Here is a 26971-nt window from a genome sequence, read left to right as displayed (position 1 = left end):
AAAGTATCAGGTAATTACACACACAACTTAATTATCAGGTGAGTTGCTTGGGGCAATGTATATTTCAGCGATGTTCTGATAGACATTCACTCACTGCTACCAGTAGTTTAAAAAAAACAACAACTAATAAACTGGGCGCACCGTGCATCTCACATTATAGCCTGCCCTGAACCATGGACCTATCTTTAAAAAAATAAATATCAATCAGAACATTTTGAAACTGTCCCATAAAAAGTCAGATTAGATTTTTATCTGTTAAACCGGGCGTTCCTGTTTTGGGCGTGTCATGGTAATTATGTGAACATTTTACACACACACGCACGCACACAAGATTGACATTTTTTCCTTTTTTTCCAGAAAATAGCAGATCTACAAGCTCACAATGCCTCGCTTAGGGGACGCATTGTGGGCTTGTACATCGCCAATCTTCTCCATGCGACACCGTCGTATAACGAAGTACAAAAAATAGGGTTTATAAAGTGGTTAAACACTCGTCGAAGGTTTATCTGTTGGGTTAGAACCGCCCTCTCCGACATCATCTTGGCGTGCCATTGGTCAAAATGTAATCCGTCTCCGGCGATGACGAGACGGCGTCTCGCGATTGGCCGCGTTGAACGTCAATCAAGGATGACAGCTCGCGGCGATTGGCCGCTTCGCACATCCGTCGGGGATCTATTGTCCGTGGATTGGTGCAGGCGCGCGGTTGGCAGCGTTGCCATGTCCGCTTATTATAAGCGACGTTTTTGGCTTGTTTTTCTGCAGAGTTGCTTGTAAATATTGGTTAGTTGCGGGTTGCGTTTTTTTGGCCTTGTTTCGAAAGTATAGTTGCTTATTTGGGCTTGTTTCTAAAGTGTAGTTGTTTATTTGGGCTTGTTTCTAAAATGTAGTTGATTGATTATTTGTGCTTGTTTCTAAAGTGTAGTTGATTATTTGTTCTTGTTTCTAAAATGTAGTTGATTGATTATTTAGGCTTGTTTCTAAAGCGTAGTTGCTTTTTGGGCTTGTTTCCTAAATGTTGTTTAAACCAGTGGTTCTCAAACATTTTCATGTCAAGGACCCCCAAATTAATATATAATTATTTGTGAAAATATTTTGTGCCAGAGACACCCATGCAAGATTGTGTGGATTTGAAATGTTTCACTTTTTCCAATATTTTTCTTTGAAAATAGCAGATCTACAAGCTCACATCGTGTTGCACGGCAACAAGATTTTGTGGATTTCAAAATATTCCTAAATTTTCACTTTTCCCCCCATTTTTTTCTTTGAAAATAGCAGATCTACAAGCTCACAATGCTTCGCGGTGCGACGCGTCGTGAGCTTGTAGATATGCTATTTTCAAATAGCCAGCGCTCATCATGTGGCCAATAAGTGGCTTATTTTGGGCTTAACCGTTTTCACAGACCGGGGTTGCTTATTTCTCTCGCAGAAGAAGAATCTGGCAACGTTTCGGCGAGGCGGACTCTTCCATCAGGGCTTCAGCTCTTCAAGGCTCGCGCAGAGCGAATGTCGTCATGAGCGGTGGGTAGGAATTAAAACATTGTTGGTGTTTATAATACATTGTACTTGTAGTAAAACGTTAATGTTTCGTCCCGAACCGAAACACACTGAATGCATTACCAATAAGTACGTTTTTGGATCAAAATTTGGGGCATTGTGTACATCCTAATAAAGCAATGCACTTCCGGAAAAAGGGGCAGCCTTTTTACTGTAACGTTATCAAAGAGTTTGACTTGCTAGCGTTAGCTACGCGTCAGCTAGGCTAAGGCTAGCAAATATGCTAGCTGGTAAGCTCACTGTTCGGTTGCAGTGGGCTTGCTGTGTTCTTTACTTACTTGCAAAGCAGTCCCTAGTAGTTATAACGTTAAACTTTGTATTTCTCTGAGCCGTTATTAAATAGAAACAAAGTTGACTAGAATTAGCATTTTATTATCGCCTCGCACGGCTGTAGTAATGGAAAATAACACATAATGCTAGCCTGTATTAAGCTCACTGTTGCAGTGGCTTAGCTTTTCTTTACTTCAGTGCTGGTAGTATTACGTTAAACTTAGTTTTTATTTCTGTGTACCGATATTGAATGGGAACACGTTGACTGTTTGTTTGCTTTCACCAGAATTAGCATTTAATATCGTGTATTACAGGGGTCTTCAACCTTTTCAGGCCAAGGACCCCCTAACAGAGAGAGATGAAGCAGGGACCCCCACTGTATATTACATAAAATTGTGTTGCAGATTAAAGCTTTTCATAGATGTTGGATTCATATTAATGTGTATTTTCAGACATTTAACGACTTAAACCATCAATACCTAGTGAACTTTCACTCTGTACTTGGTCTGCTCGTTTTTCCCTCTTTGCCGAAAATAGCAGATCTACAAAGCTCACTGTGAGCTTGTAGATCTGCTATTTTCGGCTAAAGTTGTCCTTTTAGAATAGGGATGCTAGGGTTCAAGTGGTTAATGTAAAAAACAATGATCCTATCACACAGAGATTTGGCGGACCCCCTGTAGCAACTCTGAGGACCCCCTGTTGAAGACCCCTGGTATATTATATTGTGTTGTAGTGGAAAATACAAGCTGCAGCAGCAGTAGAGCCCTTGAAGCTCGTTGCTGCTACTAGTAGTAGTAGCCGTTTCAGAAGCCCTGCTCCTCGGCTTGTCAGAAGTATTGTAACGTTAGCTGATTGGATGTCCAGAGGATCCACTACTATGTGTTTGATGGCGGCGCTGTTTTCTGCCCGGATTTGTGTGTGGTGGACGGTTCTTTTCTTTTCTCTCTCCCTTTCCCCAATCGTGCACTACTAAAGTCTTGAGTTCCACACACACACACACACACACACACACACACACACACACACACACACACACACACAAGATTTGTGGTTTCACCGGACCCCTTTAGGTCGCCTTTGCTGCCTGTGAAAATGGATGAATAATGTGCATTTTGTATCGCTTGTACCTGCCAGCTACTACTGTGCTTGTTATGATCTAAATATGCATAGAGTAGACATTGATGCTGATGGGTCCCAGTCAGAATGTACCTTGAACGGAAGAGTACTGTTAGCGCCCAACGTTTTGAGGAACCTTGTTGCTAAGTTAGCAGATTCAAGTCACCGCCAAGCCATTATTGCATGATCTGCTTAACATACATAGCTTTCACCAGAGTTGGCTACAATACACCCTATAATGCCACAGTTGCCTCATTCATTTAACTTGCAAAGTTCTACGCTGCAAAATGATGCACAAGTCAGCACAATCAATTAACACGCATGTAGAGATGGTCATGAGATGAGATGGACATTTTTAGCAACACAAGCTTTATGTGCATTGGATTTGTGCAGCTGGGAGTTACTTAAAGTACCTACATGCATTATAGGTATTGCTGTCATAGGGATGTTGACATTGGAGTGTTGGATTGTTAGTCTACCTTTTTATCTTGTCCAATGCTGCTGATGCAGGACAGATTCCCATATGTTTCTGAAGTTCAAATAAGCTGACCCAAAGGCATATGGCTTCCATTTTATATGGTAATTTCTAGCGTGATTTGACACTGTTGGGTAGCAGCAACATATGCCCCCTTTAGCCATTAGCTAGCTTTACCCTGTGGCCAGGATTGAACCCGGCCTAAAATCTTGAAGAGCCTGCCCTAAGTGTGTTATGAATATATAATGCACATTAAGCAGGTGCAAGGATTATGTCATCACAGTTTGTTGCATGGCTATGCATTTCATAGTAAATAGACTAAATACTCAGAACAAAAAGGTTATTTTACACAAAATCAGCACCTAACTTGTAAATGCTTATCTCTACATCTTATTGTCCTCCTCTGTTCCAAAAAGAATGCTGAAATTGGTCAAAATATAGCTTATTACTCCCATGAACTGCCAAATCGCAAATCAAGAGAGGACACTTCATGTTTACCAGTTAATCAGTGGGTGAATAGTGCATCAGGTCCACAACATACTGACTGATACAGTACAATAGACAATACATAAATGATGTATGCAACAGAATGCAATTATTTTAATTGCTGTATTCTTTGAATTTACTTTAAGTGAAAGCTGATAAAGGGCAATGAAACTATTTTAAACCATTTTGTTCTATTGTCAGAAGGCCAAGTGAAAATCTGACCTTACACTTTCCAAAGGTGCTGCTGGATAAACTCTGCCAGCCTACATAAAACAAACTTGTTTTACGGCGCCTTAGAGAGTGAGCCGAGACAGATGGGAAGTGTTCTGTCAGATTTTGAACACATGAAAAGGATAGCGTATGCACTTCCGTTACCCAGGTGCAGGACAAACGGCAGTATCACGAGAAGAAATAAAGTCTGCACACTGGCAATGCTGCAAAAGTTCAGCTGGATTTCTATCGTTAACGTTTCGATCTTCATCAGGTCTTGATACGTATAAGTCCTCTTCTTATGTCAGATTTTCACATGTCCCTCTAACAAAATATTGTGCATGCTTTAACTGCACCTGTACCTAATGGTAATCTGTCATTTCAGATCAACAGGACAGTATGGCTGCCACCGTTGCCGTTAGTCCCAGCGAGTATCTCCAGCCTTCCACCAATTCCTCTTCACAAGTAAGTTATTTATCCTTTTCTTATGCCGGTGTCGCACGCCAAAAATGGCTGATCTACAAGCTCACCATGCACTGCCTCCACGACACGTTGTCGTGAGTTTGTAGGGGTTGTGCTTGTCGTATGTCTAGGGCTGTCTCAGAATTTCTGTTGTTGAATTGGATTTAGTAGATCAATTTGATGACTCAATCACATTACACTTTGAAAGTTTTACATTTGTGTTTCAGGCAGCGCTGATTTAGAAAATTGTCAAGTGCAAAATAGTTTTTTTTTACCGTTTCAAATCAATACAGCTGTTAAGACAACTGCATATAGCAGATAGCTTATTTGCTGTCTAATTGCTGACAATGCATTGGCCTGTGTACGAATTGTATGTAGTTGTACTTGTAATGTAGAGCTAGGCTACTGTAGCCAGCATGAGCTACAACTGCTCACCACTACTGTGGTGGAAGTAGAAAAGAAAGTATGGAATATGATTTGATAATAATTTGTGTGCACAGTACATGGCATAAAAAGGCAAAAATGAAAATGTTGAGGGACGGGGGACTGACCATTAGAATTGCAGAGGTTCAGGGTCAGCCCTAAGTTTGAGTTTAGATGTCACAGTACGTCTCAGTGCTCTCCTGACATAACTGTCTTGTAAAAATAGATATAATGTTTAAAAAAACAGCCAATAAATATAAACATAACACAGTCAAGAAAGAGCTGAGCGTATACAATGTTTGGTTGTTGTCTTATCTGGAAATGGGAGACACATTATGTAAACACAGGGCTTAAAGTGGAACTTGGCAGTGCAAGGGTTTATGTCAGGTAGAGTTCATTACAGGTCATGTCATGATGTGGCCCTCAGCCAGGAGCAGAACCTGCTGATAACAGGAGCATGGCTTTTGTACTACGTCTTTGTATGTGTATTATCCCTTCATATTTACTATGCGCTGTCTGGTTAACAACGCTGACACACCCTCGGATTCCCCTCCTGGAATGAATCAACCATTCCTTTAAATGTATTCCTCCCATCAGGGATTGTGATGTAAGTAAGTGTGCCTTTTTGTTTTCCGTTTACAGGACTCTCAGCCCTCTCCCTTAGCCCTGCTGGCTGCCACCTGCAGTAAGATCGGTCCTCCCGCCGCCCAGGCCCCGGTCACGTCTCCTCCGGCGAACCCGCAGCCTCGTAGACTCCTTCCCATCAAACCCGCCCCCATTGCTCCCGCGCCGCCCAAAAACCTGGGCTTCCTCTCGGCCAAGGGCAATGTGATCCAGCTGCCCGCCGGCCTGGGCTCCTCCAGCCCCGGCAGCCCCATCGTGCTCACCATCCAGAGCCCGACCCGCGCCAACGCCTCGGCTCCCGGCAACATCCAGTACCAAATGATGCCCCAGATCCAGGGCACCCAGACCATCCAGGTGATGCAACAGGGCGGCCACCAGTTCCAGATCATCCCGGGCACCAACCAGGCCATCCTCACCAGTGCTCCTATGGCCATGCCGGCACCTGCGACCGCCCCGGTCACGCCGCAGAAGATGATGGCCATCAAGCCGTCTCCGAGGTCGCGCAAGCCCAACCACATGGCGTCCAACATCGTGCAGCTGCCCGGCGGACTCACGCTGCCGCTCAACGTGGCCACGGGGGACATGGGGGGAGCCCAGATAGTCGTAGAGACCGCGGCGTCCCCTCCCACTCCAGTGAAGGGACGCAGAGGGAGAAAGAAGAAGGTTTTGGCGCTCCCTCCCCCTCCTCCCTCCCCACCCCCAGAACAGATGGAGACCATATTGATTGAAACGGACAACATAATTCAGGTAGGGCTGCTCATGTACTGTGCTGACCCATGTATGCTAATCGAGGGCTGTATCCAGCCTAGTATCGTATTCCGCATTTAAATACGATGTAGGGATGTGCCGGACTGACCAAAATAGGGCTGTCACGATTACGAAATTTTACTTGACGATTAATTGTCACACAAATAATTGTGAGTAACGATTAAATTGTGTTTTTATCGTTGAACACTGGAACATTATGAATAAAAATTACATTTCTGTTTGGCTTTTAGGCTTTGGAGTGCACAGGTGCAGATATTACGAAATAACCTAAATATACAAAGAAATGACTGACAGTTATTTAATAACTTTATACTTAAAAAAAACAATAGTTGAAATAGCCGATCTACAGCCTCGCAACGCTTCGCACCGTGACGCGTTGTGAGCTTGTAGATCTGCTATTTCCACTATTTTTTTAATGTTTGAAAATATATGAAAATCTTTCAACATGGAAACGATTATGACGATTATGCCAAAAAATTAGCAATTATCTCAAATAATTGCGATTAGGCTATTATGTAATAATTGTGAAAGGCTTAGACCTAAATCAATTTTTATTATTCTACTACTATTAGTAACGATTAGGCAACTATTCAACCACTGAGAGAACCTCAGTCGACTGGGGGCTCTTAATGATTCAAATTGCGGAATTATTTAAATAATTGTTAGTTGCCTGCCCTATCAATGGCTAATTATAATTTTCGCTGCCTCTCTCACTGTGTTTGCAGGCAGGTAACAACCTGCTGATCGTGCAGAGCCCTGGCCAGCCACCGATGGTACAACAGGTGCAGCTGATCCAGCCCAAACAGGAACCTCAGATGGTTCAGATTCCTCAGCAGGCCCTCAAGGTTGTTCAGGCCGCGTCGGCTACTCTGCCTCCCGTACCGCAGAGACTGTCGAATCCACACAACCTCCAGGCAGCTACAGAGCCCTCACAAACACAGGTACACATAATACGTTAATGCACTCACTGCAGAAACGATACACGGCAAGCTTTCTGATGAAGTATACAGTTATCTATGACCATGTTTTCCCCTTTTTTTACAACGGAACATAACAAACAAAACCTACCTAGGGTGTATTCCACCCTAAACAATGTTTTTGAATTGAAAAATGTTAGAAATGGCCTATGTTAAGTGAAGTCTTGATAGACTAAGCAATGTTTGAATCTAAATATAAATGTAATCTAATCACACTCACAGCACAGGCATACACTATCACATGATGCTTTCATCCACACCCTATTAAATGCAAGTCTGGAAACGTTTTTCAAGCTTTGTAAATTCTGGGTACTGTTCATTTTCAGCTGCTGCTGCGATTTAATATAAATTGAATTACTAGGAATTGTATTGTGCCAAAACTCTAAACTGTTTGAACAGCTCATTTCACCCCCAAAGTCCAAATCAGGTGCTATTGATTGATTGAATACTTTATTAGACATGAAATGTAAACGGAACGAGGTACTGTGAGACATTTGGGCTAAAAGGATAACACAAAAAAGGTCCTGGGGACTTGTTTCTATTGTGGCCCTTTAATGATTATGATCAGTTGAGCTAATCAATCCTTTTTGTCGCCACGTCAGATCCTGATCAAGACGCCGTCAGGAGAATGGCAAACGGTTCAGCTGCACGAGGCGGTGTCCGCCGCAGCATCCCCCACCACTTCGGTCGTTACCACCACGTCGCCCATGGGTGCTGCCAAGAGGACATTGGCAGGGGGCCGAAAAGAGAGGACTCTGGCAAAAATTGCCCCAGCGGGCGGGATGATTGCGTTGAACACGGCGCAGCTCACCTCGGCCGCTCAATCGGTACAGACGATCAACATTAACGGGGTCCAGGTGCAGGGCGTACCGGTCACTATTACCAATGCTGGAGGTGAGTTTTTTTGTTGAAAGGTGTGCCCCCTGGGGGTCCCCGTACGTCACTTTGAGAACCACTGTTCTAGTCCCATCCATGTCACTGTTCCAACTCCTATGCTCCGAGGCATATGCTTGCTTCCGTAGGTTGCATTTTATTACACTGGTGGTGGTTCTAGGATTTTAGGAATTTTCTCCTCCATTGTAAGGTTCGTTCTTTGAGGCTGTAACAGTGATTAAGAGCTGCTATATACTATAATGCATTTTGAGTTGAGTTGTTTCCGTGTATGGTTCAGTTAAATGCCCAAGATGCAATTAAAGTGTTGTGTGAGTGGTTTTGTTGTTTTGACTGTGTCTGGTGCTTGAGGACGGAACATTTCAAGGGGACAGACTTGGTCTCTGTGTGTTGCAGTTTGTGCTGTGGTTCTACTGTGACTGTCTGTCCTGATGAGACGTGTCAAACCTCTTCTTACACTATCTGACAATATTATTGCAATCAGAAACCGTACTATAGAGATGATATATATGTGACTCCCATAAAAATCAATTGCATCAGTAACCATTTCCCAATACATACTGATGTAATGTACAACATGGTCAACAGTAACCACCAGACACATACTGTATATACTGCATTTTATTTATTTGTTTATTTACACGGGACACAGCATATCAATGAACAATCAATGTAATGTAAATACACCGGATTTAGCAAAGATGCTAATTTACATCTGCAAGTCCACACAAAAACACATAAAAACAGGCAGGCAATAGAGTACATTACATTACACTACACTACACTACACTACACAGGGAAAACAAAGCATGACTACAAAAACGGAGGTACAAAAGGTGCAAAGTATATCTATTTAAGGCTAAGACTAAAACAGATTTGTACTTGGCTCATATGTTAATGCACCAAGAAAATAGCAGCCTTTTAGAGGGCAATTGTATACTAGAGTGAATTGTGTATAAAGTGCAGTATTACTTTCAAGTAGTACAGGATACGTTGTCAAATAAAAAGCAGGATTGATTATGAGTGGTCTCAAGTTTGGTTATCAAGTGACCATTTAATTTTATTGTGCTTGCCTTGAAGGATGGAAAAGTAGAACAATCTTTTATGGCCAATGGAAGGTTATTCCATGTCGAACAACCCTGCACTGAAAGGATAGGATTTTGTCAGAATGTGGTTCGCATGCCCTGCAAATATATTACCTACGTCATTGTTCCTTCTATGAGCCTTGAAATGTGTGGACAATTACACCCACACCAGTGGCACTGGACGTGTGCCAGCGCTTGTCGATGTGCCGCCCAGTGACCCTTCTTCACACCACTGTTGTATTTCCAGGGGTCACTGAATTATTGTCATTATTATTGTTTTTCTGAATTCACATTGCTGAAATGTGCATGTGGAACTATCACTCCCTAAGTGTGCTGCAAACAGATGTGCTTGTATTCTGATTGTTAAATGCTGACTTTCCCGATTAAAGTCAACAGTTCAGTTGACATTTAGTTGACATTGGCAGTTGGCGCATAAACTCGCATTGATACTATTATCTGATACATTGTCTTAAGAATTTTCAATCAGAGAAGAGATCACAAACAATAGAGGGCAGTTGGCTGGCTGTATCCAAGGTATGGCTGAGCTAGGCTTGTCTAGATTTAGATTAAACTTTGCGGTTAATTTAGACCATATTATATACTTATAGTGAAATAAGGAAATGAGTAGTGCAAAAGCAGTAAAAGTACAAGCTTCGCGCTGAATTTCGAGCTGCGCTTCGAGCCTGTGGATCTGCTACTTTTGATACTTTTGTGTGAAGCCGTCAAGTAAGGCATTCATTTACGAAAAAACACGAAACGTTTAAATATGGAGATAAGAGGTTTCTGCCTGACAGCAACGATATATTATAGCAAGGTATGTTTTTCAGAAACTTAGAAGACATTTTTAGAAATGGCCTCGGGTCTTAATGCGTTAATTTTACTTTAATTTGATGAATATATCTTGACATATTGTTTAACCCCCTGAATTGCGTTTTATCAGGCCAGCAGCACCTCACGGTGCAGCAGATACAAGGAGGAGGACTCCAGCTGGCCGGATCCCAGGGTCAGCAAACTGTCCAGGTAGACCAGACCCTCACTCTGGAGCTGCCCGCCCAGCCTGGAGAAAAGAAACGGCGCATGGCCTGCACCTGTCCCAACTGTAAGGACGCGGACAAAAGGCAAGTCGGGGATCTGACAGAGATTGTGTCACATGGGGCACCCTTGGGGGATTATGTAGGATCTTTATTTAGAATGGTGGGATTTAAAACAATGATTATAATAAACACCCATCATTTAGCCCATTAAGACCTGGGACGCATCTGTGTAACTTTTTTGATTTGAGCTAAAAAGCATTATTTTACACTTTGGCTATTCAAAAATAGCAGATATACAAGCTCATAGCGCGGCACCGAGTGCCGCGCTACGAGCTTGTAGATCTGCTATTTTTGAAAAATCGAGAAAGTGTGTGCAAATTAATATATTTATATTATTTTAAAGCGAACATTTTTAACTCAAATCTGTGCTTCTGGGGGTCCCTGGAACTAAATATTTTGAGATGGGGGTCCGTGGCCAAATGCATATCATTTTGGGGGTCCTTGACATGAAAAAGTTTGAGCACCACTGATATAGAAACATACGTTTTTCAGAAAACTGTTGGGATTTAGAAAACATTTGTAGAATCGGCTTCAGGTCTTCAATGGGTTAGAGGTCCTATTGTGTAAAAAGCAGATGCTGATTTTTATTTTTATTTTTATCTGACATTGCCTATGGATAAAACATTATTTCCATATCTGATCACCCACGTTTTAGGGATGTTGGTGCAGAGGCTGTGCTCTAAAAGCAGCGGGGTATATATGCAGTACTGTATACATCTAATGTTGTTGGTGCACCTGTGTCTTGTATAAACTGCAGGCCTGGTGAGGTGGGAAAGAGGAAGCACATCTGCCACATCCCTGGCTGTGAGAAGACGTTCAGGAAAACATCCCTTCTCAGAGCGCATGTGCGGCTGCACACTGGCGAGCGGCCTTTTGTCTGTAACTGGGTCTTCTGTGGCAAGCGCTTCACACGCAGTGATGAACTGCAGCGACATGCCAGGACACACACAGGTTTGTCTGCTATAATGTCTTGTAACGTTCGCTATTGTGGTGAGGAAAACAATACTCAGAGAAGTTGGGCTTCTTTCTCCCCGACAGCCTCTGTTGTTGGCTAATAATTAATACATTTCGTATGTCAATATACGCGCAATACTATTTGCATTACGATACATTTCAATATTTAATTGATTGAAAATGTATAAATTGAGCTGAAAATACATCCTACTGCATACCACCTGGATCTACTGATTGTAAATGTACAACTATGTACAAAAATTGTGACAACTAGCTTTCAAAATGCAGGGTTCCCACTCAACACGGACAACCTGAATCTTTTTATTACATTTTCTAGTCATGTAAAATGACAAAATAGTTCAAATGTTCTAGTAAATATGTTATGCTTGTAACAAAATGTATGACTGCAGATTAGGTTTTTGTAAAGGCTGTGACACGCCAAGAAGACGTTGGGATGTTGATAATCGCCTGTGGCCGAAAATCGGTTGTAGAATGTCCGCCGTATACAAGGCTGGTGTGGTGAGGTTTCTCTGTTGGTTGCTCACCTGACCCTCAAGAACAATTGGCGTGTCAATAATAGGGGGGGGGGGGGCTCTGTTGCCCTATTGAAACATTCTGGAGAGTGCACATTCCACTGGTTTGACCCCTATGAAAAATGCAAGTTGTGTAAAGAAGACGGGGCAGATGAACCGAACGCTGCGTTATCGCTGGGGTATCAATTGTGAGATAGATGCAGGGTGGCAGAAAGAAATCACAGTAATGATCCAACTTAGAATGAATTTATACAAATGACTATTGTTAATGCTGTCTCAATGTTCTAACCCATTTCTAAAACGTATTTAATGTTCCATTATAAACCATCCCATCATCATTCTTCATGGATTAAAGCTCTGTCACCACGACTGATATCAGTCATTTGGAAGGCATCAAGGCCGCCACGATACTCAATACGTACTGACAATGTACTGAAACTGACATTCGATATAGTGTACCAAAATTGAAAGCTCTATCGCGATTCTCACAATATTTCATTATGTCACATGTGCGTTGTTGTTTTTCTGCACATTCCCAGCATTCCTGCTTCCGATGGGGAGAAAGGAATGCCCTTTCTAGTGTTGCATTGTAGAGTCCAGTCTGCATTACCTTTCATTTACCCATCTGTCCGGTAAAAAGATGACAGCCATCTCCTCAGGCCGGGTTGTCTACCCAGGGCAAGCAAACTTTGGAATTCAGTAATAGCCTCTTAGAATGGGAAAACATCAAAGAATGTTAACTAATCATCTTAAAGAAGAATCTGAAAATGTCAATGGCCGCGTTTCCCAAACGAATTTGAGCTCCTGCGTAGCCTAGAAGCTGCGTAGGTGCCTCCACGCATCTGCGCAGTAGCAACCCCGCTGCGCACTATCTTCGTTAGTAGCAGCTGTGTGTGCCCAACGTCTCATCTAAATTGGCTTCAGTAGACACCATCTTCGTAGGTTCCGTTTCGTCTGTGCTAAAACTACATTCGTGAGACAGCATGCACGTGAAGAGATCCTGGACGTAGCCTACGTAAAGCCTACGTCAACTACGTAGTGCTATCCTACTATAGTTTAAACACCCTTTGCATACATATATCTATATATACAGGATTTTGCAAAAATACTAAGATAAAGTCGCACCTTTATCTAACTTACCTTTATATGAATTGGACACTTACATTTTTATAGGTACATTCTGTAATGTATTAAAATGCATTTTTTTAAGGTGACATTTCAATGATCTTAAATAAACACTGCGGCCATTGTTCGCCGTTCAAAAAAATTCAGAGGATAGAGGGGGCGTCCCCCTGCATGATTGACAGCTTAACGCGTAACGGGCGACGCCTCCCCAAAAAAACAGACATATATACAACAAACACACTGCGACATGCCGTGTTGATAGCTTGCAGATCTGTTATTTTGGGTAGGGCGAGCGGCTGCAGTGCTTCGTCCTCTATGCATGAACCCGAAGTTTACAAATCGTACTCTCACGGATAATCCGATCATCTAATAAAAATATTAAGCACATGCCAAGTTAACTAAAGGTATATAAATGATGCTGAGCTAAATATGTTTCCTTAATTTCTAAGTTTTATAGTTAAACGTTATGATGAAAGTGCAGCTGTTGCGCTCGGCGAGCGCAACAGCTCGCCATGTTTATGAATGGTTAAAACATCTTTTGAAAATAGCAGATCTACAAGCTCACAACGTGTCACAAGCTTGTAGATCTGCTATTTTCAAAAGATGTTTTAACCATTCATAAACATGCGCAACAGCTGTCACTTTGTGAGAGGAACTGCACTTTCATCATAACGTTTAACTATAAAACTTCGAAATTAAGGAAACATATTTAGCTCAGCATCATTTATATACCTTTAGTTAACTTGGCATGTGCTTAATATTTTTATTAGATGATCGGATCATCCGTGAGAGTACGATTTGTAAACTTCGGGTTCATGCATAGAGGACGAAGCACTGCAGCCGCTCGCCCTTTTACGCACCGGCCCGGCCCGGCCGTAATATATATATATATATATATATATATATATATATATATATATATATATATATATATATATATATATATATATATATATATATATATATATATATATATATATATATATATATATATACATACACACACACGTGTGTGTGTGTGTGTGTGTGTGTGTGTGTGTGTGTGTGTGTGTGTGTGTGTGTGTGTGTGTGTGTGTGTGTGTGTGTGTGTGTGTGTGTCGGTCTTTTCATAGATTTCATAGAACGATGGGTGTTACAGGCGGCCCAGGGCGCTCGTTACAAAATGCTTCGTAGGACAGTACTCCCCTCCTACTGTGGGCGGGGAGTATGCTGCGCGCATTCTGTCTCACGAATGTACTTTTACCACACACGCAGCCAGTTTAGATGGCACGCAGGGGCACAACCACCTGCTACTAATGAGGGTAGAGCGTAGGTTTGGCCGAGTCCCAGCTGTGTAGGAGACGCTTGCGCAAGCTGCGTACGGCCACGCATGACCTGAAATCTACGTGCCTGCTATGGTACTGCGAAGCATGTGACGTCACACGTTAGACCCGTCGTCGGACCTGCGACGATGCTCTACGCACGAGCTCTTTGGGAAACCCGGCCAATGACAGTTGATAAAACCCCAAAGTTTATATTATGTTGAACATTTTATTATTCTAGATTCTCATTTGTTATTTATAATTCTTATTCAAATACAAGTTATTTATTGAGAAACGAGTGTTTTTCTTTACAAATCAAGAGTCAATTGCCTAATAATTAAAATAATAAATAATATGATAATCGAATCGTGAACTTAAAATCGAAAGTCGAATGAAATCGTGGATTAGGCGTATCTTGACACCTATTTGGAATGGATTCCATAGAAGTCAGCATGTCTTCCATGGAATAATATCATGAACCAAAAATTGCCAATCTACCGAACTGAGCTTGTAGATTGGTTATTTTTGGTAGTTCATTATTTTAAGATGAAAGAGGTTGAATGGGTCAAACTAGCAATAGAAAGAATACATGCTCAGAAGCATCTTCCATAAGACCTAATGGTCTGGAATACATAAAAAAAAGCAAAGGTGGTCTGGAATATGCAAAGGTTGAAGACTCGATGTGCAATTTATTCAACTGGTTGTGTATAATGTAGAACAGCAAGGACATAGGATTAGAATGATAATGCTAAACATAATTTTACATATTGTGCTAATTGTTTAGGAAACCGTGATAGTGTGTGGGGCTCTTCTCACGCCGTTTCACAAATCGCAGATTAGGACTTGGCCTGTGAGATTTTATTTTTGCTTTAATCAATCCTTCTTTCCCACAGGAGACAAGCGCTTTGAGTGCAACCAGTGTCAGAAACGCTTCATGAGGAGCGACCACCTGACCAAGCATTACAAGACACACATAAACACAAAGAACTTATGAGTGGACTGTATACAGAGTATATACACCCACCCACGCACACCCTCATGGACCTAACCCCACAGAATATGGAGTGGGGAACGGGACAAGGATAAATAATGGGGTGTCTGTCCATTGTCCCATAATGGGACAACTCCACAAAGAAGACTCCGATCACCCTTCCACTCCTCCAGGACGCTCCTGTAGCCTGATGTACATAAAACAATCCCTCCTTGGCAGGGATTCTAAAACTGTTCCGGGATTTTATTTGTTTTAATAGAAGTTTTTATTTTCTCCTCAACCCAATGGATGACCAGCTCTACTACGCTAGGAAATGCGTAGAGGGGGCAAGATGGGCTGGATTTAAGATTCTGTTCTTCAGATGGACAGCTAGATGCAGTTTGGATCCGAAGACTTTGATGCGTAACATTGCCCTGTGTCATCATCCATAACACCCAAGCTAAGCCTGCAGAACTCCAGTCAGACTTTCCCATCATTATAACTTTATTTTTCAATGGTTTTTGTTGTTGTGGAACACCAACAGAACTCCAAAGTTGGCCCTGTGAAAAGGGTAAAAAAGTTGATTTGCAGATCTTATTTGACCATTTTGACCAACACTTATTTGATCATGTTGTGGCATTTAAATCTGTTTTATTTCACCGTGGGCTTTTTTGTGATTGGTTGCTATCATTTCAGCCGTTTGGATTTCAACATCTTTTGGCCAACGTATCCAGGAATCTGGAGGACCATTATTATGAAGCTCTGTATCTTACTCTGAAACGTATACAAGTTTACGTCAGTTTTCTTTTTTTAATTTTATGTGTGTATATGCACATACCATCATACTTAACATTAACCCAAATGCAGAGTGTATAGATACCCGGGCGTATTTTTTGTGTGTCCTAGAGGTCCCATCATTTAGGAAACCAATGATTCTATATAGAGAGAGGTGGTCCTGGCATGCCGGAAGCTATCGATGAGGTTCACTGAACCCTCTGTGATGTGGGCACTAGATGATACTCGATGATATACCTGCTCTCATCCACCCGTTTCCCCTCTGTCATCCTAGCCAGGTTTCTACACAGGCCCTCGGCTTGTGTTTAGTAGCACAAGGGACAGTTACATCAGATAGCGTGTTTTGGGTAAGCTGTTTCCAGGGTAACGGTGTTATTCTGATTAACTGTACGGTTTTGATGGTTTTAGGCTATGCATCACTACTTTTATGATTTGATTTCCTAATAACTGGCCTGACTTGACAATCATCATGTCACAAGATGCAAAAAAGAAAAAACATCAAAAGCTTTCTCAGGCCTATGATCAGTTACTTTGTTACATTTATTACATTACTGGCTATATAATAGCTTTAATTTTGAATTCGCACTTGAGAAGTTTAATTCCTATTTATATACAGAAAACCAGCATTAACCCTGATGTACAATATTCATCAAATAATTAATGCAGTTTGTTGACGTTGATTTGGAAATGCTGACTTACCACATTTTCTCTACTATGAAAATGCTAAATCTGATCTGCTTTTATGGGAATTACTTCCATTGACAGAATAGACTAACCTTTTTAATAGATAATCTCTTTGACCAATTTACCATTGGTGCACCTGATGGCAGTCACACCTTTTTGTTCAGTGTTAATTTTGTTTTATACTGTGTGTGCATTAGTGGTGGGAAAAAAGGTTCATTTCAGTGAACGAACGATTTCGTTCACGTTCAGGGCAATGATTCGTTCAAATGATTCGTTCAAATGGTTCGTTCAAATGATTCGTTCTCGTTCAGTAGCGCTATTTTCTAGTGTTCAGAAGTATTGGCATCAAAATATACTTAAAGTACCAAAAGTAAAAGTGCTAACATATTTGAAAATAGCCTAGGTATAAAATAGGGCTAAAGGGGTTAATGTATGTTTTATAATGTGTGTAAAACACCATCACGGGAGCGTTTCTTTTTTCACGTCGCACGTGAACGTAACAGTTTCAGAAAGTGAACAAGCTTGTTCGCGTTCACGGCAAATGAACTAGTTCTTTTGAACGAATCGATCATGAACGACACATCACTAGTGTGCATCCTTAACATTTAAAGCTGCAATCCTTATGTTAATGAATAACATTTTATTTAACCATCTGTATGGTAGATGTTTAATATGTCGATATAACCACACATCTGCAGTGGTTGGAGGTGGGTGTCCTACTTTACAAATTTAGACCCTGTCACACTGGTGGTGTCAGGTAGGACGGTGGTTCTCAACCTGTGGGTCAGGCGTCCCCACATGATTTGAAGTGACAATTTAAGTAACCTTTTAATACCTAAAAGAAAGCAAAGAAAAACACCTTTATTGCATTAAAAGTAATCAACAAACTGTACAAAATAAAACTGGTCAAATATTGGCCAAATTGTCAAATAATATAAGAAAGAGGCAAACATTTTGAAAATATTTTCACTATTTATCTCTGGAACCGAGTCATGCTAAATGTTATGCCTAAATTACAATTCCAAGTGCTTGTCGGGTGGGGGGGGGGGGTGCTTGTCGGGTGGGGGGGGGGGGTCCCAAGTTCAAATATGATTATTTTGGGCGCTCGCTGCCTGAAAAGGTTGAGAACCACTTAAGTTACCCTGCCTGAAGCTCATAAGCCCAAATATCTCCACTGGCCAAGGGTGGATTCCCTTGATCCCCTGAGCGGTACATGTTTGGTTTCCCATGATGCGGGCGAATCCCCGGGTTTGAATCCCAGGTGTTATTTACAGTTGCAACTATACCTCTCTCTGTCGGGAGAGGACGTCAAATGTAGGGATTGTAGCTTTAAACCCCATTTGTATTATTGGATGGTACAAGCTAGCGTTAAGGGGCAGTTCACCCAAAATACACACAAAGATTTACAATTGGCGGACCTGATGGGTCTCAATTAAATGGTTTACAACAAGGTCTGTGAATTATCGTAAGTAACTGCCATGCATTCTGGAAAGAGGTGTTGTTCTTTTTTTTTCATTTGGAGTGCCACAAAGGACATACCATTGAGTTCTGTTGTATTGGGGGCGAGGGAACCCCTCTACGCTAAACATCTCCAAATCTCGGCACATCACAAAATTAACTGAATAGATGGCACTGAGGGCGACAGGAAAAAATGTCATTGTAGTTTGGATGAACTGCCCCTTTAACAAATCAGTGTAGCGTACAAAACACTGAACACAGAGGTGACACTCCTGCTAATCTCCTCATTGCAATTTTGCACTATGGTGATTTGATGCAAGAGTTCATTTGACTTTTGACAAACAGGGTTGTCTTAAAGTGCTTTACTGGGCAACATTTCATATATAGCTTATTTGGGGGGAAAAGAAAAGTCTGTATATTCCTTTTAATAATGTCTGGAGACCTGAAAGGCCAGTGGGAAGAATAGCAGGAACCTTCTCATATTTAAGTTTGTATTTTATGTCTGAATAATACAGTATGTATATACATCAATGTCTATTTGACGCAGAAAATGTAGGATAAAAAGTTACACTGCCTAGTATTGTGGCTGGCATGACCAGACCTGAAGGGAGTGGACTTTGTACAGTGTGTAAGGAATAAAATATAATGTGACATTGTATAGCTTCATTCCTGCTTTGTATAAGACTTCTAGATCTCTTTTCTATTGAATTACGTAAATATGCCTTAGACAGCTACACCCAGTATTTAAAGAGATTTCTAATTCCAGGGAACGATGTTTGTAGACTTATTTTTATTTTGTTTTAACTTATGTTACATGCCAATTTAATGTGCGCTGGCTTTCATGCCAGGCTCTAAATTTGTTATTTTGGTTTTAATTGTGTTTAAAGTATGACAGTTACCTAAATTAAGATGTTTCATTTTTGTGAATGAAGTGCTTTTCTCCCCTCCCAAGCCCTTATTTCATCTAACATTCTAGACCCCCTTCCCCATGCTCTGTGTATATTAGGAGAAACCAGAGATACAGCAATTACTTTTACAACTTGTAATAAGGTGCTTACTACAGAGAGCTTGCCCCTTTTCTACAGTCTCACCCTCAATAAAGAATTAAAATCCTTTGACCGTTTTGTCTTGTGAACCCTTTCATTTCCCATGGAATATTCAAATTAAAAGTAAATTAATTACACTGGATTAGAATTTTTGCCCCACTAGAAGCTCTAAGGATGGCTAACAGCTTGGTCCCAAACAACATATTGTTTGAAAACCATGCCATTGCATTGGGAAAACAACCCATATGACGTATAATTCATGGCATCAAATCATTATTTAAAAAATAATATACCAATTTTACAAAATCTACAATGCCGTAAGAAAGGCTATGTTTTGTGCATGGCATTAAAATATACTTGAGAAATCACTATGCAGCTTACAGGAGCAAAGGATCCAAAATAAAAGCTTGAACCTGCTCTCATGCAAGTGGACGATCAACTCAGACTTCCCTGGCCTCTTCTCCCTTGCTTCTATCCTGGATCCAGGGCTTGTATTAAGTCATTGAAGTTCTGGGCTGGGCTGAAGCTTCCCTGGACCGGGTTGGGGGGTCTGGAAGCCCCCATATGAAGCCGAGGGGCTTTGGCTTGGCTGGACTGAGGGATGGAGGGTCAGGTGAAGAAGGTTAGGCTCCTGGACTTAAAATGGCTTAACCAACATTGCCCTCGTGTGGCCAAAATGAGACAAACGCTAAACGTGTGTGTGTGTGTGTGTGTGTGTGTGTGTGTGTGTGTGTGTGTGTGTGTGTGTGTGTCATGATGATAGTTTGTCTAATTTGATATAATTTGATCTCTCCTTAGCTCTACATTTTCTCAGTACAAAGCTTACAATGTAGGCTACTAAAATTATGATTTACATTGGCCTGGTCAAATCACTGGATGAAAATGAAACATGTCTTTAACAATGCAATTTTCTTTTTACCACACAGGCAAATCCAGGTTATACCTTAGCATTCCTGTGATTTAGAATGAGATAAAAATAGACCTCCACCCTTGTAGGCTACTGTACCAACAAGCTGCATTATGTGCAGTGGTGGAAAAAGTACTCACATTTTAAAGGTATTTGACTTGCTAATACTGCCTCATAATGTCATTGATTCCATGTGATGCCGTCATACTGTAATTTTTCTCCACAAAGATTATGTTCATATAAGTAACCTGCAACAATTGTACATTTCGGACCATTTATTCCATCCCCTCCTGCTGTGATATAGGCTGGTCTAGCAAAGGGAGACATGGCTGAAATGATTGCCTAGCCCTATGGATGTTGCCTTTGAACTTCAGGACCATGACACCAGTGTACCGCTATCCTCAGTGGAGAGTGAGATCTTTGTGTTTGTGGAGACCATGCATCTCAACAAGGTCTTCAAGGGCCTAAACAGTGCTTTCTGTGATGTGATTCTCTGCTGTGGGCCAAAGGAGTTCCCCGACCATTGTAATGTACTGGCCTCCATTAGCTCTTACTTTGAGGTAAATGCACACATTTATAATGATAATAAACTTTATTTGTATAGTACCTTTCATCACATGAAATGTAGCTCAAAGTGATTTACAGAGCAAGAATACAATTACAACTAATTTAACAATAAAGCAAAAAAGAGAAGCAAAAGCATAAAACATTAAAATAATAGCAAAATGACCTGGTGTTGTTAAGGGAATAACATGCAATTCTTCTTTGGCTTTCACATGAACTGAATCATGCAAAATCGAAACCATTTATTGTTGACAGAGTGTAAATAATTAGAAACGCCTAAATAATTAGAAACACACATTCTGTACCTTTGGACCATAACAAGGTCACATACAGTACAAATGCATCGCATTACAACATGTTTATTTAACTACAGTGCAATATCAATAGTCTTTTGTTGGCAGTAGCTACTCATCTGTGTGAACATAACAAAAACTATTCAGCCTTATAGCCTTTTTTCACATGTATACTGCATTGCTATTATATTTACAGTCTAATAAATTGTCGTTTGTTCAAATGGCAGTGGAGTCAAATGTAAGAAGGTGTTAAAAAAGAATTCTCTACAAAACTTGGAATAGCATTTCTTTCACATGAATGACACAACATAAGGAACAAACAGCCTCTATTGGTTTTCAATAGAGGCTGACTCTCCAGTGTTTACGCAATACTGGCGGGCGGAAGGAAGAATATCTAAGGCAAACAGTGAGTTAAATAAAAATGGCAATCAAAAACATATACAATGCAGTTTAAAGAAGTGCACGAACGCACGCGCACGCACACACACACACACACACACACACACACACACACACACACACACACACACACACACACACACACACACACACACACACACACACACACACACACACACACACACACACACACAGCTAAAGTTGGACAAAACAAACTTAAAACCTCGAGCAAGACACTTAAATATGAGTTTTTATCAACATCGGCACATTGCAAAGATAAGATTGTGTCATTTAACAATGTTTTGAGAATAATGCACACTTTTATATCTCCCTGCTGGACTATGTTAAACAGCATCATAGACTCACTATCTGGACGGATCCATCCAAATGCTGTCTCTCCTCCTCATTTGAAAAGTGGAGTCTTCATCTGCGGTCTCTCCATCCACTGTAACACAACACAGACATCAATCAAACTGTCCAGGTGGACAGGTAACCACCCAAACAAGGAATCTTATCTACATTTTGTCATGTATAGCCACACAAATATAATCATTTTTAGAAAATGTAGTTGGCTGAGAGGACCCAACGTGCTGCAAATGGACACAACACAAGCAACTTGAAAAAACATATGCAGAAATCTAACAACAGCATATTAGCCTGATCATCAGACTGAAGCTGTGTGGAGGCAGTCCACTCAGAGAATGGGCGGGGTCTATGGACTGGAACCTACTTCCTTCTTAGGTAACAGCCCAACTCACTCCAAAACCAACTCACTCCAAATCGAGCCCAACTCACTCCAGACATCTCCCTCCACAGCAGAGCCCAACTCACTCCACACACTTGACACACTGACACATTGAACCAATATTACACTGGTGGCATTGCATGGAGTGAGTTGGCTTTGGTCCTGGAGTGAGTTGGCTTTGGTCCTGGAGGGAGTTGGTCTTTGGTCATGGAGGGAGTTGTCCGAGCCCTGGAGTGAGTTGGCCGAGCCCTGGAGTGAGTTGGCCGAATATTTCTTAAGTCTTCATGGAGTGAGTTGGATTTGGAGTGAGTTGGGTGGTATTCCCTTCTTAAACTTACTCGTCTCTCACCACTGAGATTATCATCTCCATTAATTCTGTGATGTTATCACTCCATTCTACACTGTGATTCCCATCATTCCATTCTGAATGGAATTCATGTTTACATTCAACAGAACACACAAGCTATTTCTGAACACATCAACAGAATTAAAAGTAACATCAGGATGACAACATATTATAAAGAGCAACATATACTCACTTTGTGGAGGTAAATCCATACTTGTGGCCCTCCTTAGTGGTAGAGTGGCTGTGTTCTCTCCATCCACTACAACACAAACAATAACAGTGGTTGTATTGACAAATAGAGACAAAGAAAGAATTTTAAAATAAATGTTGATTACTAACTTGTTGGAGGAGTGTGCATGCTCCATCTCCTGGTTGGTAGCTTGTGGCCTGCTGTAAAGGTATATCAACACTTAGTTTTTCAACTTATTAATGTCAAACATACAGATAAAGTAAGGCAAACACAGAATATGGAGCGCACACCTGTATTGATGAGGTGCTGGCCACGGCAGATAATAATGTTGATAAGCGTACTGACCAGTCTTTTCTCCAAATTTCTCCAATTCAGTCTTCAGATCACATATATGCTGAGCTGCAATGGCAAGTTGAAGATATAGGCTATATTTAGATTTTGATAAACCATATAATTAGAGATAGTTTTTAAATAATAAAATTCTCACCAATCTGTGTGTTTTCAGAGATGTCATCATTCCATTCCTTTTTTATCTTCCTCGGTTCTTCATCTTTCTGCTCTGTTTCTTCATGCTTAAGTTCTCTGACTTTGTTTCTCATTTGTAGGCACATACCAGTTGTCTCTCTTAAATTGTCGGTGTACCTACTACCTAGAAGTTATACTTCCCTGACGAACTAGAGCCGTAACAAACAACTAGTGAAAATACTATAATTGCTGTATATTTTCCCTGCACCCTGAATAGACAGTAATGGGACACAACTGAAACTCTGACTGAAAGATGCTCCCTTTATCCAAGAGACTGTATTGTATTGTCTAATCAGAGTCCTAGGGCTGTAGGTATGTGAACCAGTGAACTGGTTCAGCGTCATTGTACTATTATTAGGTAACAGTACAGTTGTAACAGTTAGGTAGGCCTACTTCGCTTAGGCTACCGTCTACAGACCAGACAGACTCGTTCAGACTACACACGTGACGGTAGCCTAAGCGGCATGACATGGCAAACCACTGACAGTCAGTGTTTGCCATGTCATGCCGCTTAGGCTACCGTCACGTGTGTAGTCTGAACGAGTCTGTCTGGTCTGTAGATATCAAAATCTTCCTTGTCACTCTGAGTGACAAGGACATGCCTAAGCGGCATGACATGGCAAACCACTGACAGTCAGTGTTTGCCATGTCATGCCGCTTAGGCTACCGTCACGTGTGTAGTCTGAACGAGTCTGTCTGGTCTGTAGATATCAAAATCTTCCTTGTCACTCAGAGTGACAAGGAAGGGGTATCTTATGGAGATAGATATGCAAAATTCACGAGCAAATGCATCCAAAAAAGCAGAGCTATATATGAGTATGATTATGTCACACAAATTAATCCACAAATTGGTCAAAACTGCCAAAAAGAATTTCTTAAATGAAAGCATTGAGGCAAACAAAAGCCACCCACAAAAGCTGTGGGAAGCGCTACAGAAATTGGGCTGCAACAACAAAATTCAAACCAAAACTACAAACATCTGCATTATTTCAAGTGGCGTGCTCATTACTGACAAGCAAGCGGTAGCGAACTGTTTTAACAGCTTTTTTACCACCATTGCAACCCAGTTGGTAAACAAACTTCCTCAGCATTCAGGTTTGTACGGCTCTGACCACATCCATGCTTACTATGACAAAATAGGGGCTAAAAAAGACTCATTCTCATTCAAACCAGTAAATGCTGATGATGTGCAGAAAAAACTTTTAGCCCTCCAGCCGAACAAGGCCACCGGCCTTGACAATATCCCCACCAGATTCCTCAGAGACGCAGCTACTGCTATTGCCCCCATAGTAGCCCAAATCACAAACCTATCCATCAGCCAGTGTCACGTCCCACAGGATTTCAAATTGGCAAGAGTTATCCCTCTGCATAAAAAAGGAAGCAAATTAGAACCTGGCAACTATAGGCCTGTTTCCATCCTTTGTTCCATCTCAAAGGTTGTAGAGCGAATAATTCAAGAACAAATCAACAGCTACCTCAGCGAGCATAAACTGTTGTTTGAATTCCAATCGGGCTTCAGAACCTCCCATTCCACTGACACATGCCTGCTGTATTTGACCGACTACATCAAACGTGAGGTAGACGCGGGCAAATACTGCGGCATGGTCATGTTGGACCTCCAAAAAGCGTTCGACACTGTAAACCATTCAATTTTACTTGACAAGCTGAGGGCGATTGGTTTTGACTGCACATCACTAAACTGGATGAGATCCTACCTGGAGGGAAGAGAACAAGTGGTTGACATCAACGGAACCATGTCCTCTTCCCTCCCGGTGAGCTGTGGGGTTCCTCAGGGCAGCATTCTAGGGCCGTTACTGTTCCTTTTATACATTAACGACATGAATGCTGCCTGTAACTGCAAATTGTTCCTGTTCGCTGATGACTCGGCACTCCTGATCTCGGGAGAGGACAAGCTGCAAGTTGAGGAGGCGCTCAGCTCCGAACTCTCAAAAATCCGTACTTGGCTTACTGATAACAAACTGTCACTACACCTTGGGAAAACTGAATCCATTCTCTTTGGGACCAAACATTCCCTCAGACAGATGGATGTAAATGATTTCAAGGTCAAAGTCGATGGCACAATTATCTCTAGCAAAGAAGAGATTACCTATTTGGGTTGTATTCTCGACAAATACCTGTCAGGTGAAAGCATGGGACAAAGGTGGTCAAAATAGTAAACCAGAGAACCAAATTTATGGGCAGAGTTTCCTCTTTTGTCAACCCTCAGGCCCTCAGGACCCTCTCAGGGGCCCTGATTCAACCACATTTTGACTATGCTAGCACCTCCTGGTACTCCAACACCTCAGTGTCACTGAAGACTAAACTTCAAACCTCCCAAAACAAACTGATTTGGCTACTCCTCGGATTGGGGCCCATGACCCACCTTTCTCCCACCCATTTTGCCAGCCTAGGCTGGCTCAGGGTGGAAGACAGGGTTAAACAACTAAAAATGGGACTGGCCTTCAAAATTGTAAATGAAAATTTGCCCGATATGCCCCCTATTCCCGCATATCTGAGTAAATACCTCCAAAAGGTTAGTGACACCCACAGTCACAATACCAGAGGGAGTGCAAACAACAATTTGGTACCACCCACCCATAAAACAAACATGGGCAAATTCTCCTTCTACAGCACTGCCACCCAGGTTTGGAATGGTCTAACCCCATCCCTCAAAAAATGCAGTTCGCTGGGCTCATTTAAAAGAGCATTAAAAAATCACTTTTCAGGAGGCCAAAAGAGGAGGTAGTACCATTTTCCCGTTAGACAGCCGACCCCCCCCCCCCCTGTTCTTGTACATATCTTTCCCCCCTTTTTTATTCCATTGGCTGTACATAGTGTTATATATATATATATATATATATATGTATGTATATATATATATATATATATATATATATATATATATATATATATATATATATATATATATATATATATATATATAAACATTTTTGCTGTTTTTTTAATTTTTTATTTCTTTGTGTAATGATATTCGAACTGTGGTGCCACTATATATGTCTATGAATTGAATACCAAGGCCCTCATTGGAAACAAGTCCGCAAGGACTTTTATGAACGGACCTGTTAGACAAAGTATTTTAAATGTAAATGTGTTGTTTTACATTCTTTTGCCTAATAAAATATTCAATCAATCAATCAATCAAAGACCCCCATTAACCTGCTCAGTCTAGGGCCTCATATTGAGGCTATCCTTTCAAAAAAAGAAAAAAGGAGGACCGTTTATAAATATTATCCGAACAAGATATGATATTATGCTACATCTCATATTATCAAATAGTCGTCCACAACATAGATACTCATGGTACAAAAACACTATTACAGTTACACTCGAAACAAACATTTAAAAAAAATACATATTGACAAAATATCAACATTACAAATAACAGGGCAAAATGCAGTACAATACTGGAAAAAGAAAAAAAAGAAAGAAAAAATACAATAAATAAGCTCGGTTATTCTGGATATTAATCACAGATTATTCTGGTTTTCATAGCTTTTGTGTTTGTACAATGTTTTAAGGTTTCTAGGCTTTAAAACAACAATATTTGGACGTTGGTTAGCAATTTTGGTACAATGAAAATGAAATTTAGCAAGAATTAAGAGAAGGTTGATACATTTTTTTTACTCGAAATAGACCTTTATTTTGAAAACCAAGCCGAGTTGCGTCATCAGGAGTCGACG

General features: G+C 41.1%; 1 protein-coding gene across 3 annotated transcripts; it reads left to right on the top strand.

The window, feature by feature from the left end:
* Nucleotides 1-1478: 1478 nt before the first annotated feature.
* sp2 (sp2 transcription factor) lies at nucleotides 1479-17392 on the top strand. 3 transcript variants are annotated; one of them, XM_084076205.1, is made up of 8 exons: nucleotides 1479-1518; nucleotides 4505-4576; nucleotides 5639-6367; nucleotides 7114-7329; nucleotides 7968-8259; nucleotides 10282-10459; nucleotides 11193-11386; nucleotides 15242-17392. In XM_084076205.1, the coding sequence occupies exons 2-8, from the start codon at nucleotides 4511-4513 to the stop codon at nucleotides 15340-15342; spliced, it is 1776 nt and encodes a 591-aa protein (XP_083932331.1). In that variant the 5' UTR covers nucleotides 1479-1518; nucleotides 4505-4510; the 3' UTR covers nucleotides 15343-17392. The 3 variants fall into 3 exon arrangements, with proteins under 3 accessions (XP_083932331.1, XP_083932329.1, XP_083932330.1); XM_084076203.1 differs by having other exon boundaries at nucleotides 1484-1518; nucleotides 4497-4576; XM_084076204.1 differs by lacking the exon at nucleotides 1479-1518 and adding an exon at nucleotides 1547-1623 and having other exon boundaries at nucleotides 4497-4576.
* Nucleotides 17393-26971: the final 9579 nt, after the last annotated feature.

The sequence above is a fragment of the Gymnoscopelus microlampas genome (genome assembly GCF_963454915.1).
Source record: "Gymnoscopelus microlampas genome assembly, chromosome: 2".
Classification (NCBI taxonomy): domain Eukaryota; kingdom Metazoa; phylum Chordata; class Actinopteri; order Myctophiformes; family Myctophidae; genus Gymnoscopelus; species Gymnoscopelus microlampas.
This window is presented reverse-complemented; position numbering and strand designations above follow the sequence as displayed.